The 17836-nt window shown below is 41.0% G+C and overlaps 1 protein-coding gene across 1 annotated transcript; it reads right to left on the bottom strand.

The window, feature by feature from the left end:
- Positions 1 to 8568: 8568 nt before the first annotated feature.
- LOC133831855 (uncharacterized) lies at positions 8569 to 9144 on the bottom strand. Its single transcript, XM_062262265.1, has one exon. The coding sequence runs from the start codon at positions 9142 to 9144 to the stop codon at positions 8569 to 8571; it is 576 nt and encodes a 191-aa protein (XP_062118249.1).
- Between the last annotated feature and the right edge of the window lie 8692 nt (positions 9145 to 17836).

The following is a 17836-nucleotide window of genomic DNA, read 5'->3' as shown; positions in this document are numbered from 1 at the left end:
GTCCTGGATATATATTTATTATAACTTATGGTTTAGATAGAACCATTAAGAGCATGACACTTGTCATAATCATGATTATTAAGGAATTAAGTATTTTAATGAATAGTTTTAATAAAAGAAAGATCTAGAAGCTCTAGAACCTTCCAGTAGCTGTTAGGATCGTACTATGACTCAGTCAAAGTTGTTTACTCAATTCAAAATATGCTGAAAAAGTGCAAATACGTGTTTGATATATCAACGCATACCGATATATCAGAGCATAGGGGCCGATATATCGCCTACGAAAGATATGGAAAACATGTCGACTTTGCACGAACGATCGAACGAGGCTCGAGAACATAAGGGGAGGCAATATATCGCCTAATGGGTGGGGGGGGGGTGATATATCGGCTCCATGTGTGATTTTTGAAAAGTTTGGTTTTTCAATTTAAAAAAAATAGCCTTAACCACTTAGATCTGCCTTTGAACGATTTTGACCGAGTTCTGGGCGTCAGTTGAACAAAAATTCAAATTTTCTTCATTTTATATTCATTTATTTATTCAAATCAAAAGGGGTTAGTTTCACTCATTGAACTCTATAAATAAGACCTAGTACTCAGCCATTTTCTTCATTCTTCAAGCAGTCTTCAGAGCCTCCAAGTTGCTAGTGTTACTATTGAGAGATACACTTGGGTTTTTGGGTTAAAAGCTTTATCATTTTAAGCTTTTCTAAACACTTGGGAAGTGAGATATAGTGAGATTTCGGTATTGAGGTTTAGATCAATCCATAAGATCATTCAAGGTATTCTTATTCCTAAGTTCAGTTCTTTGGTTTTCTTTAGTTTTCTTTTATTCAAATCCTAACTCTTATTTATGATTCTTGATTAGGTATTTAAGTTCTTGAAACTTAAGGTTCTTCTTGGTAAGTTTCTTCTTGGATGGTTTAGTGTTCTTTTTATCTCTTTTTATTTAGATTCTCGCCATTTTTACTGTTGGTTTATAGGAGTGTTCTAAACTCGTTCTTGTTCCCAAATATCCCGGCTTTTGTAAGGAAAATAGGCTAGATATATGTGTTTATATGTTATGATATGTTTTATGCTATGATATGATATATGTTATGCTATATATTTATAGTCCTTGGCCATATGACTTGTTTAGATAACAAGCCCCAAGAATATGTTTTATAGTCCTTGGGCATATGACTTGCTTAGCTAACAAGCCCCAAGAATATGTTTTATAGTCCTTGGGCATATGACTTGCTTAGCTAACAAGCCCCAAGAATATGTTTTATAGTCCTTGGGCATATGACTTGCTTAGCTAACAAGCCCCAAGAAGTATGATGGCCATTGTAGTCCTATATGATATATGTTTTTTTTTAGTCATATGCTTTCTAGTATATGTTTATGATATAGTTTTTTGTTTATGATTTATGTGTTAGTAGATTTTCCTTGCTGGGCATTAGGCTCACTCCTTTATTTTTAGTGTGATGCAGGAAAATGATTATGGAAGGGGGAAGGATTCTTGGCAGCTTGGCTTGTGTGTTGAGGATGAATGGACTGCGTGTCGATTGAGGATGACGTTATTTAGTCTTTTGAATTATGTTCTTTTGTAATTCCGTACTTAGTTTTTAAACAATTGAATCAAAGTTTATGTTTTATGTTTTATAAACAATGGAATCCCATACCATACACATTTTATTTTATACTTTTATGTTGTTGATACAATATTTATTTTGAGTTTTCAATAAAGTTATGTTATTTCCTATGTTTGTATCACAATAATAGTAGCTATGTCTAGTAGTTTTAATGGTCCAAGGTCTTAGAAATAGTTGGGTCATTACATACAACCCTAGTTCCTTTGAGATATCCTCGGCCATGGTGGACGAGCAGCCGCATATGTACATGCCACCACCGAAGCTCTCCAACTCATGGTTGGTCAAGCTTTCATTTTCCCTTACCTGCACCACATAACACCCATGACCATTCAGGCCATTGCCCTAAATATTTGACCATAGAGTCAACCCCGTGGCCCTATGCCCTAGCTATAAGACCATAGAGTCACCTGGGGCCCTCACCCTAAGCTCTGGGTAACTAGCCTTAGAGCAAGCTAAACACTTTTGTTTTCCAATGACCATTGGGTCGGCCAACATAGTAGTACATTGCTGATTTAGGCCTAAGCCTTTCGATCAGCGCGCAGCGCGCTATTGTCATCCTTGACTAATAAGTCAAGCCCTGAACCAGGTATTTGGATACAAATACAAAAACAAATATATATAAGCATACTCTAGACAATACAGGTATGCATTAATATTAACCATATAACATCATCAAGTAATTGCAAACGTAGTAATAACCATGCTCCTTAACGGGGCTAAGCCATAGCTACGCAAACAGTCATATAACACTTAATCAGGTAAAGAATATTCAAGTATGTTTAATCAATAAGTAAAACGATAACTTAAACATGTTCATTCTCAGAGGCCCGAGCCCTATTCATAATTATAATTAATAGTCGGGCCAAGCCCTAATCACATATATCACATATTGGGTGCATTTTTCTTACCTCAGGTTCGAGTATAACATAAAATAAGAACGACCCTAGAGCACGATCCTGGTTTTGAGTCCCCTAGTGATAACCTAGTCACAACCATAATATAGGATTCCATCATTAATGAGAAAATAAAGGCTTTTGGATTGATTCCTAGCCTCCAGGACCTCGAATTCTACTAAATCGGGTAGTAGAATTGATCTCAAGCCCTCAGGAATAAATTTCCGTCTATTAAAACCCACAGTGACCAAAGTAGCCCAGGCGGGCCGCAACCTGCCCTTGAGGATCGCGACGCGGCCCTCAAGTTAGAGGCTCCCTTCTCTTGGGAATAGGACACGGGCCGCGACCTGCCCCCGAGGGTCGCAGCGTGCCTCCCAGACAGAAGCCCCCAAGGGCCCTGGATTCAGTTTGGGCACAGCGCCCCAAGAACAGGGTCGCGATCTGACCCTGCGAACTCATATTTCCTCTATTTTCCTCCAGCCAAAACCTACCCAAATCATTCCTAGAACAACAATTAAATCCTTTCAGCTTAATATCAGTAGCAAAACCCAACCTAAAACTTGATTAAAAACTCATCAAAACTCCCAATTCAACACTTGAGCTACAAAGCTCAAGAACACCTCAAGAACAACCAAACTAAATAGAATTTCAATGGAAAAAAATATCTAAGGCTTACCTCAACTGGAAGTTAATTTCTCTAGTTGCAACAAATCCAATCCCCTAAGTTTAGGCCTTCAATTCACAAGATTTCAGCCCACAATTCTCAAGAAATCCTCTTAGAAAATGTAAGAGTATGAGGGAGAGAGAGAGATTCGGTTGAGAGTGAGAGAGAAGGCTAAGGCTTTTGAGTGTTTGTGTTTTTTTTTCTTAAGGCTTAAATTACTTCAGCTAATCCCGAGGCTCGGGGTTCCAAAAATGTCCCCGAGTGCATAATGGTCAAAATCCCAGGTATTCCCTCATATTCTCTCTAACTCCAAATATATCCTCAATTATTCACTCCTGTTTCGTGATAACATGATACTGAGCTAAAAGCCTAAAATACCCCTTAGCTTGCCCCGAGTCGGGTATTAGGTCCCGTTGTGACTTTCTGACTAACTTGCTCCCTAGGATAGTCCCGTGCCGAGTAACCCAAATAAACCCACATAATAATGTGGTCACTCACATATATCACATATATACAATTACGCCCATAACAGGCCAAATTACGAAAATTGTCATTCTAATAAGAAACGGGCCCCCATGCATATTTAATGCTCCTAAACATGCATAACTAGTTATATTATCATATAACTAACATAATCACGTAATCATACACAAATATATCATATAAGCATATAATTCCATATATTGCCATCATGGCCCCCTAATCAAGGCCCTAAGCCTTAATAGGTAATTTGGGACGTTACATTAGAAATCTTGGAAGGAAAAGTGAGGAGAAGGAAAGAAATAAGAAAACAACATCTACAATTATACCTCTTCCAATTTTGAGAGCCTAACCCTTTTGGCTCAGTGCTCGACTTCACTATAAGGGAAAAACTCGTGAACCTCTTGCTAGAACCACCACAAAGATCCTAGTTCAAATAACCCCCAAAAATATTCTTGACTTAGAATATAGAAGAAGAGATTGAGATAATGGAAAAGTATGGTGTCTCTTTGGAACTCATGAACCCTAACACCCCTTGTGTTAATGGAAAGAACGTAGGGAGATACAAGTTCTCTCTATGGTGTTGGGCGGCCTCCAAGGTGACGAGAGAAATAAAAAGAAATGTGGGAGAGGAAAGACAAGGAAACGTATTCTCATGCACACCCTAGCCGAACCCTAGTGCTCTTGATCCCAAAATTGTGTTTGATTGACTGTCAATTCCTCATTTTTAGCAATTAAGTTCATTTTCCTATCAAGAAATAAAGAAAAAAAAAAACTAAATACCTTTTCCTTGGCTGGCCGTGACACACACTCACACAAGATCACTCAACCTCATAAATTTTCATATCCTTTCATAAATGAAAGAGCCATTTTCCTTATTCCTTTTTCACACAACAAATGGAAAACTTCTCAAATTTTAACTAGATGTCTTGCTCTTCACTATAGCCCATAGCCAAGTACACACCAAGATACCATACACACACACACACGAAAAAACAACACCCAAAAAGGAAAGAAAGGATTTCAAATAATTTTTAAGTAATTCAAATGATAATCATTCCAATTAAATAACACTCAACCAAGTAAATAAAATCCTAAAATTAACAATAAATCAAACAAATATAAATCATACAAATAGCCATTTCTTAATTTAAATAAATAAATACAATATTGCTCTTTTGGTGCGCTACGATATACCCTCCTTAAAAGGAATTTCGTCCCGAAATTCTTTCTTACCAAATAACTCAGGGTATCTTTCTATCATGTCTTCCTCCAGCTCCCATGTTGCTTATCTTTTCGTGCTATTCTTCCATAGGACCTTAACTAAATATATCCTTTTGGATTTCAATTCCTTGATTCCCTTTTCGATAACACACTCTGGCTGTTCATCGTAACTCAGGACATGCTTCAATTGTATTGACTCATAACTCAGAACATGAGAGGGATCTCACATGTACTTATGCAACATCGAGATGTGAAAGACGTTATGTATTTTAGCTAGTGTTGGGGGCAGTGCTAAAAGGTACGCAACTTGCCCTACTCTGTCCAAAATCTCAAATGGATCTATAAATTTTGGGCTCAACTTCCCTTTCTTCCCAAAACACATAACACCTTTCATTGGCAAGACTCTCAAGAACACAAACTCGCCCACTGAAAACTCGATGTCCCTTCTCTTAAGGTCTGCATAACTCTTATGCCTACTTTGAGTGGTAAGCATCCTTTAGCAAATTTTCTCGACCGCCTCGCTGGCTTCCCTAACTGCCTTGGGGCCTAATATTTGCTTCTCCCCAACCTCATCCAAGTGCAAGGGAGATCTACACTTGTGCCCATAAAACATCTCATAAGGAGTCATCCCAATAGTGGACTGATAGCTATTGTTATAGGATAACTCCATCATGGGTAGATATCGACTCCAAGATTCTGAAAAGTTCAATGCACAACATCTCAACATGTCCTCTAGAATCTGTATAGTCCTCTCAGACTGCCCATAGGTTTGGGGATGAAAATCAGTACTGAACTTTAACCATGTACCCATGGCTTTCTCTAACCCCTTCCAAAATTTTGGCGTGAATACTGACCGTCAATCATAAATAATTTACTTTGGAACCCCATGAAGTCTCACTATCTCAATCACATACAACTCTGCATATTGGTCCGCCGAGTAGGTGGTCTTAACTGGTAAAAAATGGACGGAATTAGTGAGCCTATCCAATATTACCCAATCAAAATCATGTTGTTTTGTGGTCCTAGGTAACCCTACCACAAAATCCATCGCAATGTCTTCCCACTTCCATTCTAGAACATAAAGCGGTTGAAGTAGCCCTGCTGGCCTTTGGTGTTCTGCTTTGACTTGCTGACATGTCAAACATCTGGCAACAAACTTAGCAACATCCTTCTTCATTCATTCCAGGCCACCAATACATTGCCTTAAGGTCTTGGTACATCTTTGTCGACCATGGATGTAAGGAATAGGATGTTGTATGCGCCTCCTTCGTAATACATTCCTTAATCTCATCATTGTTAGGCACACAGATTCTATCCTTATATTGCAACAATGCACCGTTAGACATCGTGAAGTCACTGCTACCACTATTCTCTACCAAAGCCTCTTGCTTCATTAGAGATTTATCCACTTTCTGCCCTTCTCTATTCTGTTCCAATAGGGAGGATTGTAGAGTGAGGTTTGCTAGGCCTCCTATCATGAACTCAACACCGGCATTTATAATCTCTTTCTACAGAGACATCTCAATCGTGCTTAGAGCCGAGACACTCCCATGTCCTCGCCTACTTAATGCATCGGCAACCACATTGGCCTTGCCCAGGTGGTATAGAATTTCGCAATCATGGTCTTTCACTAACTCTAACCACCTCCGTTGTCTTATATTCAGCTATTTCTGAGTGAAGAAATATTCCAGACTTTTGTGATCGGTGTAAATTTCACCCTTATCCCCATAAAGGTGATGTCTCCATATTTTCAATGCGAACACCAATACTGCTAACTGAAGATCATGGGTGGGATATCGTTGCTCATAGTCCTTGAGTTTCTTTGAAGCATAAGCTACCACATTTCCATTATGCATCAACACACAACCTAAATTGTTCTTTGATGCATCGCAATACACCACAAATTTCCCGCCCTTTGTGAGAACACAAAAGAAAGGTGCAGAGATCAACTTATCCTTGATAGTCTTAAAGCTTTATTCACATTTCTTGGTCCATGTGAACTTATGGTGTTTGCGAGTCAAGTTGGTCAAGGGTGTGGCAATCTTTGAAAAACCCTCGACAAACTTCTGGTAATAATTCGCTAACCCTAGAAAGCTTCGAACTTCTTAGGCATTCTTTGCTTAGGGCCAGTCTCTAATGGCCTCGATCTTTTTCGAATCCACTGCTATTCCATTCTTGGACACTATATGCCCTAGGAAAGTCACTTGTTCCAACCAAAACTCACACTTAGAGAACTTAGCACACAATCAATGCTCTCGTAGTCTATTTTGTGTCAACCTCAAATGCTCCTCATGCTCTTCCTTAGTCTTTGAGTAGATAAGGATGTCATCTATAAACACTACTACAAATTTATCCAAGTAGTCCTTAATACTATGTTCATCATGTCCATGAATGCCGTTGGGGCATTGGTGAGTCCAAAAGACATCACTAGGAACTCATAATGTCTGTAGTGATTTTTGAACATTGTTTTAGGAATGTCTTCTTCCTTCACTTTCAACTGATATAACCCGGATTGCATATCAATCTTTGAGAACACTGTTGCCCCATGCAGTTGATAAAAAAGGTCATCTATCCTAGGCAAAGGATATTTGTTCTTAATGGTGACCTTATTGAGTTCTTAGTAATCGATGCACATTCTCATGCTTCCATCCTTCTTTTTCACGAATAGGATCGGTGCCCCCCATGGCGAATTAATAAGTCTTATGAATCCCTTATCCAACAATTCCTGTAGGTGGGTCTTGAGTTCCTTAAACTCTACAGGTGCCATTTGGTAGGGTGCTTTAGATATAGGTGTTGTTTCAGGTGCAAGTTTGATCACAAATTTGATTTCTTTGTCTGGGGGTAAACGTGCTAATTCTTCGAGAAACACTTCTGGAAACTCACAAACAATGTAGACATCCTCTAGTTTCAACTCTATCTCCTAGATTTATCCACCACATTGGCCAAATATGCCAAACAACCATGTTGCATCATATTATGATATAATGGGTGTACGAAAACCCGCCACTTCTCCCTTAAAGGAAAAAATTCCTCCTTCCTCTAGTCTAAACTCCACGGTCTTTTGCCAACAGTCTATCGCAGCTCCATATTTGGATAACCAATCCATGCCAAGTATGGCATCATAGTCTAGTATGTCTAACTCTATGAGGTCTACTGGGCATTCTCTGCCCTCAACTATTATAGAAGCTGACTGTAACCACCTAGTAGATGACATCATGTCTCCTGATGGCAACATTGTACTAAAACTATGCTCAAACATTTTACAAGGCATACCTAGTTTATCAATTACATTCATAACAACATAAGAGTGAGTCGCTCCAGAATCAGTAAGGACTCTACATATCATACCAGAAATAGGGAGTAGACATGTGACCATGGTGTTACTGTTGGCTGCTTCTTTTTGGGACAATGCAAAAACCCTCGCTGACACTAGGTTGTTATTACTGCCTTGCCTTGCTTTCCACTATGGGCAATCCTTCTTCAGATGGCCTACCTAACCGCACTTGTAACATTTGTTGATGCTAGCCTGACATCCTCCCAAGTGTCATCGCGAGCATTTAGGGCAGTTGGGATGCTCAACTTTATTGTTCTAGTGATTTCTGCAGTTACGATCATTGTTATGACTGTTACGGTTGTTGTGGTGGTTATGATTGTTGTTATTTGTGGTCGGGGGTCTAGGCCTCCCTTCTTGCAGCACTGTCCTTCCATATACGGTCCTCCAAGTATTTTGCTTCAAGTGCCTTATCCAACATCTTGGCATAGCTGACCACCTTAGCATTGGTCATCTTGAGATCTCTAGCAATCATTGGCTTAAATCCTCTCATAAACCTTTGGACCCACATGGCTTCGGTTGGTACTATCTCATGTGCAAACCTAGCCAACCTATCAAACTTTTGTTCATAGTCGGTAACAGAAAGGTTCCCTTGAACCAAAGTCACGAATTCGTCCCCCCTAGTTTCCAACACAGTTGTACTATAGTACTTCTTGCCAAATTCCTGAACAAAGTCTGCCCAGGTCATAGTATTCAAGTCACGAGTGTGCTTTACCACATCCCACCATATTCTTGCATCCAACTTGAGTAGGTGGGTTGCACATGAAATCCTCTGATGATTGTTCAACTCCATGTGATCAAAGATGGCTTCTACCAATTTCAACCAATCCTTTGCCCCCATAGGGTCAACTTTCCCCTTGAAACTATGTGGGGCTTGCTTCCTAAAGCGCTCATAGACTAGCTCAAATCCATAAGCCATAGGCAGTGGTGTAGGTGGTGGTACTGGAGGCCCAGGTTATGCCACTGGTACTTGGGGCACATGGGGTACTTGCCTAGCTTGAGCCAACTCCTCATCCCTCTGTCTCAGTTGCTCCCTTAACCTCGCTATTTCTGCAGCCAAATCCACGATCGGTGCAGCTGGGACTACTGGTTGGGCTGGTAGCATTCCTAGATCAGGAATTTCTGCAGCGTTAGGACTTGCAGAGGCACCTCTTCCTCGACCTCTCCCTTTTTCCCCTGCCTCTTCTTGCTCCTCTCCCTCTCGTTGACATTATGAAATTCTAAGGCACCAAAAGAAAATCATGAGAGAGGATAAATCACATAATGAATTGGTTACTTATAGAAATTCACGAAAGTTGTCATACATTCCATATCCACACCAAATAGAATTTGCAAGAGAGAAATATTAAACCATAATATTCATAATTTGTTCAAAATTATTCCAAAAATTCAAACATCCCATAAAGTGTTTAAATAACCATAAGAAAATCCACGAGTTCTTAAGGGTTCTTAAGAAAATTCCCATTTTATTAGTTAACATTTATTGAAGGAAAATGTGAGATGGACTCTAGTCCTCAATCGTGGACTCATCCCCTGAACTGTAATCGAAGACATTTTCTAGAATATGGAAGTATTCAGGAGCGCTAGCCAAAGCCCTCATTTTGGCGCGCACTTTTGGTATGGCATGTATTACTTCCTGACGCGCCATCTCCTCTTCCATGTCATGCACCGTCTCAAAGCGTTCCTCCATCCCTCACTCGTCATTTTTAACCATGACCGCCTCCAATCGGTGGAATTCATAATTATCTATGAGATCATAGATAGTATACGGAATAGTATCAAAATTGAGGTCGTCCTGAGCGACATCATGCCATGCCATGGCTAACTGAAGGAGAGCCTCGAGATCTATAGTCAATGATTCCCTTAGCACCCAGTATTGCTAAATGGGCCACAACAATACCCCTATTTTGTTAATCAATCCTTGGATAAGATTGCAAACTACCGCTGTCGTTTTCAGTACAGCAATCCTCCAATCGTCGTGTTCCTCATCAAGTTGAACCTTAGGTATCACACGAATCTCCTTGAGTAAATGTTTCTTAGTAGTTCTAATAATAGAAGGCATTTTTCTAAACTACAATTACAAAACTACAAAATTTAAAAGCATGAAAATATAAATAACACTTATAGCAAGTACTTACGATGTGGTGAGGTGATATTTTCTCGTCTTTAGCGTGTATGGGGAGGGTCCTTGGTGTTATCCCTAAAATTTCATTTTGATAATGTGGCAATCAGAGGTGACAGGTGGCAGAAAATGATCTACCCGATTGGAGAATACTTTTGTCTGGTCAGGAAGAAGTCTCACCCGGTTAGACGCATGGTTTGGCCAACTAGTCATCTCAGGAATGGAGTTCTTCCAACCAGTCATCTCATAAATGGGTTTCATCCAACCAATTATGTCAAATTGAGGGTGTAGCCGACCGGATGTGTCAAAATTTCAGGAGTTAACTGCCTAGTGATTTCTTTATAGAACCTCAGTAACAACTTCAACCTCAATAGCTCGCAACTACCGCTTGAAACTCTCAAAAATCCCGAAGTAATAGCTATATTGTTGTAATGTGAATTTGTTTATTATTTTATTAATTAACGTTGGTTGAAACAACCAAGGACTTTGTCATAACAGGATATTTTTCATGTGTGATCCATGAGCCTATAAATAAAGAGCTCATGGCATCATTGAGGGGGGGGGGGGGGGGGGGCTTTTGGAGACTAGAAAGACTCTCTAGTTTTGAGACTTTGGGACCATTACTTGGGGCATTCTGGGAGATTTTCTGAGAATTTAGAGAGAGAAACACCGTACTTTTCTACTTACACTTGAGAACTCAGTTGACTCAGGTTCATCTGATCTTATGTGTAGGCTACATATATCATAACTCCAGGTGGATTAGGCTATTACCAACAAATTGGGGCTAAACCACTATAAAACTATTTGTGTCATTCATTTTCTATTCAAGGTTTACTGTCATTTTTGAAGTCTACTCATCATTGGCTGAAATTGTGGTCAACATTTTTGGTGCTTTCATTAAGACCTGAATAGAAGAAACACACTACTATCCTACCAATATGGGTCCCAAAAAGCCCGGTACATAAAAGAACCTGTTAGATCAGAAGGTCCTACACCTAAGAACCCTGACACTGAGCCCATGGTCTTTCTCAAGGAGACGACTCCAGAGGTCGAGCAACTCTAGGAAGCTATGGGGGTTTCCCAGGAAGAGATGATGCAATTCAATGCTCGACACGAGTCTTTCGCTGAGGAAATGGCATGGCAGAAGGCTGCATTTGAATAACAAAAATGGGAAATGGATGCCAGAAGTAAAGAGTCAGGAAACGGCAGGAGGAGGCCGACCGGCGACATCGCGGGCAACACTTGCTCTGGAAGCTGCTACCTAGTTGACCCAGGCCAATTCCCAAGCCGCAGCACAAGCAGCCACCCAGGGAGCAAGAAATAATAATGCTGGTCAGAGGTCCACTGGCAGAGCCGATTCTTGGGGGCCAAATAGAAGTAAAAGTAACCCTACTGGTCGGGGAGATGATGGGGTTCGCTTCTGGACTGCCTTGACAAAAAGGGAGAATTCTAGAACCCCTTCTAGGAGCCACCAATCAGAAACTTCTAGATCAGGGAGTCACCAATCAGGCGGTAAGAAGACTCCACCCAGGCATAATTAGACTAGGACTCCTCAAGACAAGAAAACTTCATAGTTTAAAGATGCATATGGTCGGGATGAGGCTGATAGTCATCACAACGATTGGTCAAAGGATAAAGAGGGCAACGACCAACAAGGAGAAAGAGACTGCCCGGGCTGTGCCGAAAATCTGCCACTACATTCTGGCCAGGAGCGTAGTGGGGGAGAGAAGGTCCCGCGCAATAAGCCCTCTAAAAAATCTAAGAGCATGGTGTTTGATCAGTTAGGAGGACATGCTTCCCTGAAGGATCTAAGGGACGTTATCAGCAACAAGAGGAGGACCGTCCCGGTCGTAGGGAAAGATCTGAATCGCCCTGCCAGTCAAGTAGAAATACTTGATGATAGTGCACCAGACGGAAATGCCCGACTAGGAGGTCAAAACCTTGGAGCCCCGTCGGTTGCACCAGCCATCCAAGCCCAGCTTGACGTGCTAACGGTTGTGGTACAGGTTTTATAAAAATAACCTTCCGGAATGGATGCGGTAGACCACAGGAGTGGGAGTCCATTTTGTTCTCAGATTAGAGCAACCCAGCTGACGGCAAAATATAAAGCATGGTGCTGTTTGTATATACAGAAAAAGCATATCCCATCAAACATGTTAGGACATTTGAGGACCAGATGGACTTGCTCGGGGTAAGTGACAATTATCGGTGTAGAGTTTACCGAGTACATTCTCAGATACTGCCCAGGAATGGTATTGGAAGTTTAAGCTGAATTCCATTACCTCTTGGAAAACATTCAAGAAGGAGTTTTGCAGACAATTTAGCACTACTCGGACTCCACCAGTTTATGCCAACCATTTGGCAGATATCAAAGAAGGAAAGGATGAGTCTCTAAATAATTTTATACAGAGGTTCATGAGAGAAGCCAACAGAGCAACTCCTATCGGAGAAGAGGGGAAGATGGTTGCCATATCCTCTAGACTCACTTATCGGAGCCCTTTATGGGATAGCATACATAGAAATCCAATTTCAACACTTCAACAATTTCTTGACCGAGAGGACAAGTATATGAAATTGGATGACGCGATTGAGAAAGAGGAGAAGGGCATAAACAATCCGGGCGAATCAATTGACCCTCCTAAGAATGGTGGAAACGGTCAAAATGGTGGAAAGAAATGTGGAAATAACGGGTTTGACCGCCATGAGGAAAAGAAGTCCAAGTCGGGTCCAAGCGATAAACCAACCAAGTATGAATCTTGTTTCCAAGCGATAAGCCAGGCGAAAATATATCTCGCAAGTCATCAAGAGGTTCCTTACTGGAAACTCCCACCCATCAGGAAGGAGATGAGTAAAAGAGACATGAATAAGTTTTGTCATTTCTATGGACATTATGGTCACGATACGAATGAATGCAATCATCTCAAGGATGAGATAGAATTTCTTCTCCGGTCGGGAAAGTTGAAAAAATACTCGGCAGAGAAACCCCAAGGAGAAGGAAGCAACAACAATCCTGGGTTCAAACGACAGCGATCTCCACCCTTGAAACCTGAGCCTATTGACTTCACTTTAGACACTATATGTGGAGGTCCACACTTGGCTGGGGATAGTAATAAGGAAAGGGAAAGATATGCCCGGACACTTCGACATGAGTTGGATGCAACATCAAAATTAGAAGTCATGACTGTAGAGGAGCGAACTCCAAAGAATCCTCGGTACGAGAGTGAGTCTCTTACTTTTACAGAGGAAGACGCTAGGCATGTAAGGTATCCTCATAATGACCCGCTCATCATTACAGTCCAAATTGCAAACATGAAAGTAAAGAGATGCCTAGTTGATACGGAAAGCTCAGTGGACATTATCTACAAGTCATCTTTTGAAAAGATGAAGTTTTCCATCAATGACTTGAAACCATGCTCTCAAGTTATTTACGGGTTCATTGGAGAAGGATTGTCACCAGTCGAAATAATCAAATTACCGGTCACAACAAGAGACGTTCCTAGGCACGAGATGGTCATGACATAGTTTTTTATAGTAGATTGTTCGTCGGCGTACAATGTGGTGATTGGTCGACCACTACTCATGGCTCTACACTCGGCGGTGTCTATATGGAACCTTTTGATGAAATTCCTAACCAGTGCAGGCATAGGCTATGTCCAGGGAGACAAAAGAGAAGCCAGGGAATGCTACAATGCTTCAGTGGTTAAGGCACGGAGGGGAGCCAAGGAGAATAACATAATTGTGTATGGAGAGAGAGAAGAAGTAGTAGACGAGATGGACATCAACCAATATAATATTGTGGATTCAGCCGACCAAGAGAAAGTTTTAAAGGTTACCAACTAGGAAAGTACTCCTGGTATTAATGAGCAATAAACCCCATCCAGTGATGAAGTCACCAAATAAGGCGTTGCCCAAAGCGAAGGAATGGACATCGATCCTCTCTTTGGGGATTTGGAGAGTGAAGTAGGACCTATGGAAGACTTAGAGGAGGTCCCAATAGATGAGAATGAACTGACCAGAGTGGTCAAAGTTTGAAAGAATTTGAAGATGGAAGTGAGAGCACAACTCGTAGAATTTTTGCGAAGGAATCAAGATGTCTTCGCTTGGTCTCACAAGGATATGGTGGGTATCTCACCAACTGTGATTAGCCACATGCTCAACGTGCATGAAACTACCTAGTAGTGCAACAAAAGAGGAGGTTGCTTGATAAGGAATGAGCAAAAGCTCTAAAGGAAGAGATTGAGCGAATAAAGGAAAATGGGTTCATCAGGGAGGCTTACTACCCGACTTGGGTTTCTAACCCAGTGTTAGTGCCCAAGTCCATTGGGAAGTGGAGGATCTGCGTGGACTTCACCGATTTGAATAAAGCATGTCCCAAGGACTGTTTTCCCCTACCCAGGATAGACCAGGTGGTCGACGCAACTTCTGGTCATGAAACTGTGTCCTTCATGGACGCTTACTTTGGGTATAATTAGATAAGTATGCACCCTCCCAACAAGGAGCATACCAGCTTCCGGACAGACATAGGATTATACTGTTATAAGATTATGCCATTCGACTTGAAGAACGTGGTGCCACCTACCAGCGTTTAGTGAATGGCATGTTCTGCGACTTGATCGACAAAAACATGGAAGAGTGCATCGATGACATCTTGGTCAAGTCAAAGGAAGTTGGGGGGGGGGGGGCATGTACAAGATCTGAGGGAGTGCTTTGCAATACTTAGAAAGTATCGCATGAAGCTGAACCCCCTCAAATGCTCATTTGGAGTAAGTTCTAGAAAGTTTCTCAAGTTTATTGTTAACTCACGCGGGATAGAGGCCAATCCTGAGAAGATTAAGGCCCTCATAGAAATGAAATCCCTGACTAGAACTAAAGATGTGCAGAGTTTGATTGGGCGGATTGCTGCTCTTAGTAGATTTATTTCTAAATCAACAGACAAGTGTGTCCCGTTTTTAACTTACTAAGAGGAAGCAAGAAATTTGACTGGACAGAAGAATGTGAGCAGGCATTCCAAGCCTTAAAGAAACATTTGGCTCAACCTCTAGTTTTATCAAAGCCCATAGATGGAGAGGACCTCTTCATTTATTTAGCAGTCACAGAGCATGCTATTAGCGCTGCTCTAATACGAGAAGAAAATAAAGTGCAGCATCTGGTCTACTACGTCATCAAGTGGTTGGTAGGAGAAGAATTGAGACACCTGCTGATCGAAAAGCTTGTGTATTGTTAAGTACTTGCATCTCGCAAGCTGCGGCCATATTTTCAAGCGTATCCCATCAAAATGCTCACTGACCAGCCCTTACAACAAGTTTTACAAAAACCAGAAACTTCTGGTCGGCTACTTAAATGGGCTGTTGAATTAGGCCAATTCGAGATCAAGTATCAACCATGATCAGCCCTCGAAGGAAAATCTCTGGCAAACTTCATTGTTGAATGCACCAGAATTCCTGATATTCCCAACCAGAAAGAAAACGTAGTTGGCCAGAGAAAAAAATTTCCTACCTAGAAACTTTATGTGGATGGATCCTCAAATGAACATCATGCGGGAGCAAGACTTATATTAATCACACCTAAGAAGCATCAAATCTACTGCGCATTGAGGTTCGGTTTCAATGCCTCCAATAATGTGGCTGAATATGAAGACCTTTTGGCAGAATTATGATTAGCCAGAGATGCACATGCCCGGTTAGTCGAAGTAAATAGTGATTCTCAGCTGGTGGTCTGCCAAATTTTAAGGGAATATCAGGCGAGAGGTTTGCATATGGTGGCATACTTAAATAAAGCTAAGGACTTGCTAGCATAGTTGAAGAGTACACAATCAAGTTGGTGCCATGAAAGCAGAACTCCAACACAGATGCCTTGGAAAAACTAGCTAGTGCGAAGGATGCTGACACTCTAAACATAGTACTAGTTGGATACTTAGCAAACCCAAGTATCACCGAGCAGGAAGCATTGCCAATTACTGTAACTAGCATATGGATGACACCCATCATCACGTACCTCAAACAAGGTACCTTACCAGATAACTGCAATGATGCCAAGAGGACAATGAGACAGGCTTCTCGGTATGTCATGATGGAAGGGTTGTTATATAGAAGAGGGTACTTTATGCCGCTACTTAGGTGTGTGATGCCCGACCAGTCGAAAAACTTGTTAGCCGAAGTACACAAGGGATTTTGCAGAGATCATGCTAGGGGGAAAAGTCTCTCTAAAAAGATTTTACGACAAGGATTTTTCTAGCCTACAATGAACAAGGACTCCATGGAATATGTGAAGAAATGTGATAAGTGTCAGAGATTTTCTAAGATACCCAGAGCACCTCCAAATATTTTAAAACAAATGCAAAGTCCCTGGCCTTTTGCAGTATGGGGAATTGATCTGATCGGGAGACTACCCAAAGGAAAAGGAGGAATGCAGTTCATGGTAGTTGTTGTCGATTATTTCAATAAGTGGACTGAACCTGAACCATTAGCCACGTTCACCTCAAAGAAAGTGTTAGATTTTGTAGTGAAAAATATCATATGTCGCTATGGCTTGCCAAAAAATATAGTGTCTAATAATGGTACCCAGTTTGATAACGAACTGTTTACTAATTTTTGTGCTAGGCATGGCATTACAAAGAGTTTCTCCTCGGTGGCTCACCCACAAGCGAATGGGCAAGTAGAAGTAGTAAACAAAACGTTGAAAGAGACCCTGAAGAAGCGGCTCGAACAAGATAAAGGATCTTGGGCGGAAGAATTACCAGAAGTTCTCTGGTTGTACAGAACCACTACTCGGACAACAACTGGTTATACTCCTTTTTCCTTGGAATATGGTTATGAAGCCATGATACCGGTCAAGATCAACCCTCCTTCCCATCGAAGAAGCACTTGTGAACAGGACGAGAACAATCAATTACTGGCTGAATCTTTGGATTTTATTGAAGAAAAATGAGAAAAGGCGAGCATGAGAGTTGCTGCCCATCAAAAAAGGTGGCTCGCTTTTAAATCAAGAGTTAAAGATCAAAAGTTCCAGGTTGGAGATTTGGTGGTCAGAAGAGTGTTCATCAAAGACCCAGGTGCTAGTGCTAGGAGAAAATTGGGAAGGACCGTATCAGATTGAGCAAGTCATACCACCCGACACTTACAAACTTTCTAGGCTGAATGGTGAGCTGATCAGAAACTACTAGAATGGCAAGCACCTGAGGAAATATTATCAATAAATACTGCTTGCAGAGTGGTAGCTTAGATTCAAGTGTTTTAATTGTTATTTAAGTATGTTTATGATCTAGTCATTTGCTAACCAGTAATTTATTTTTGAACAATTTTGGTTTGTTTGAAACGTGTTATTAGACACATTTTGTCCTTTTTTAATTTACGAGTAATAAAAGAGATTATGTGCAGCATGGTCGACTCTTGCTACAATTATGTGTGTGTGTTAATTTTTCGAACAGTGTTCAACTGATCGGTAAAATCGGACAGTGTTCAACTGCTCGGTGCGTTCAAGCAGTGTTCAA

The sequence above is a fragment of the Humulus lupulus genome, chromosome 1, assembly GCF_963169125.1.
Source record: "Humulus lupulus chromosome 1, drHumLupu1.1, whole genome shotgun sequence".
Taxonomy (NCBI): Eukaryota; Viridiplantae; Streptophyta; class Magnoliopsida; order Rosales; family Cannabaceae; genus Humulus; species Humulus lupulus.
Note: the sequence above shows the minus strand (reverse complement) of the source record. Positions and strands in the feature narration are given on the sequence as shown.

Bases quoted from the DNA above. Each gene is read 5' to 3' on its own strand.
- LOC133831855 (XM_062262265.1), bottom strand. From the start codon at position 9,144: ATGGCTTATGGATTTGAGCTAGTCTATGAGCGCTTTAGGAAGCAAGCC.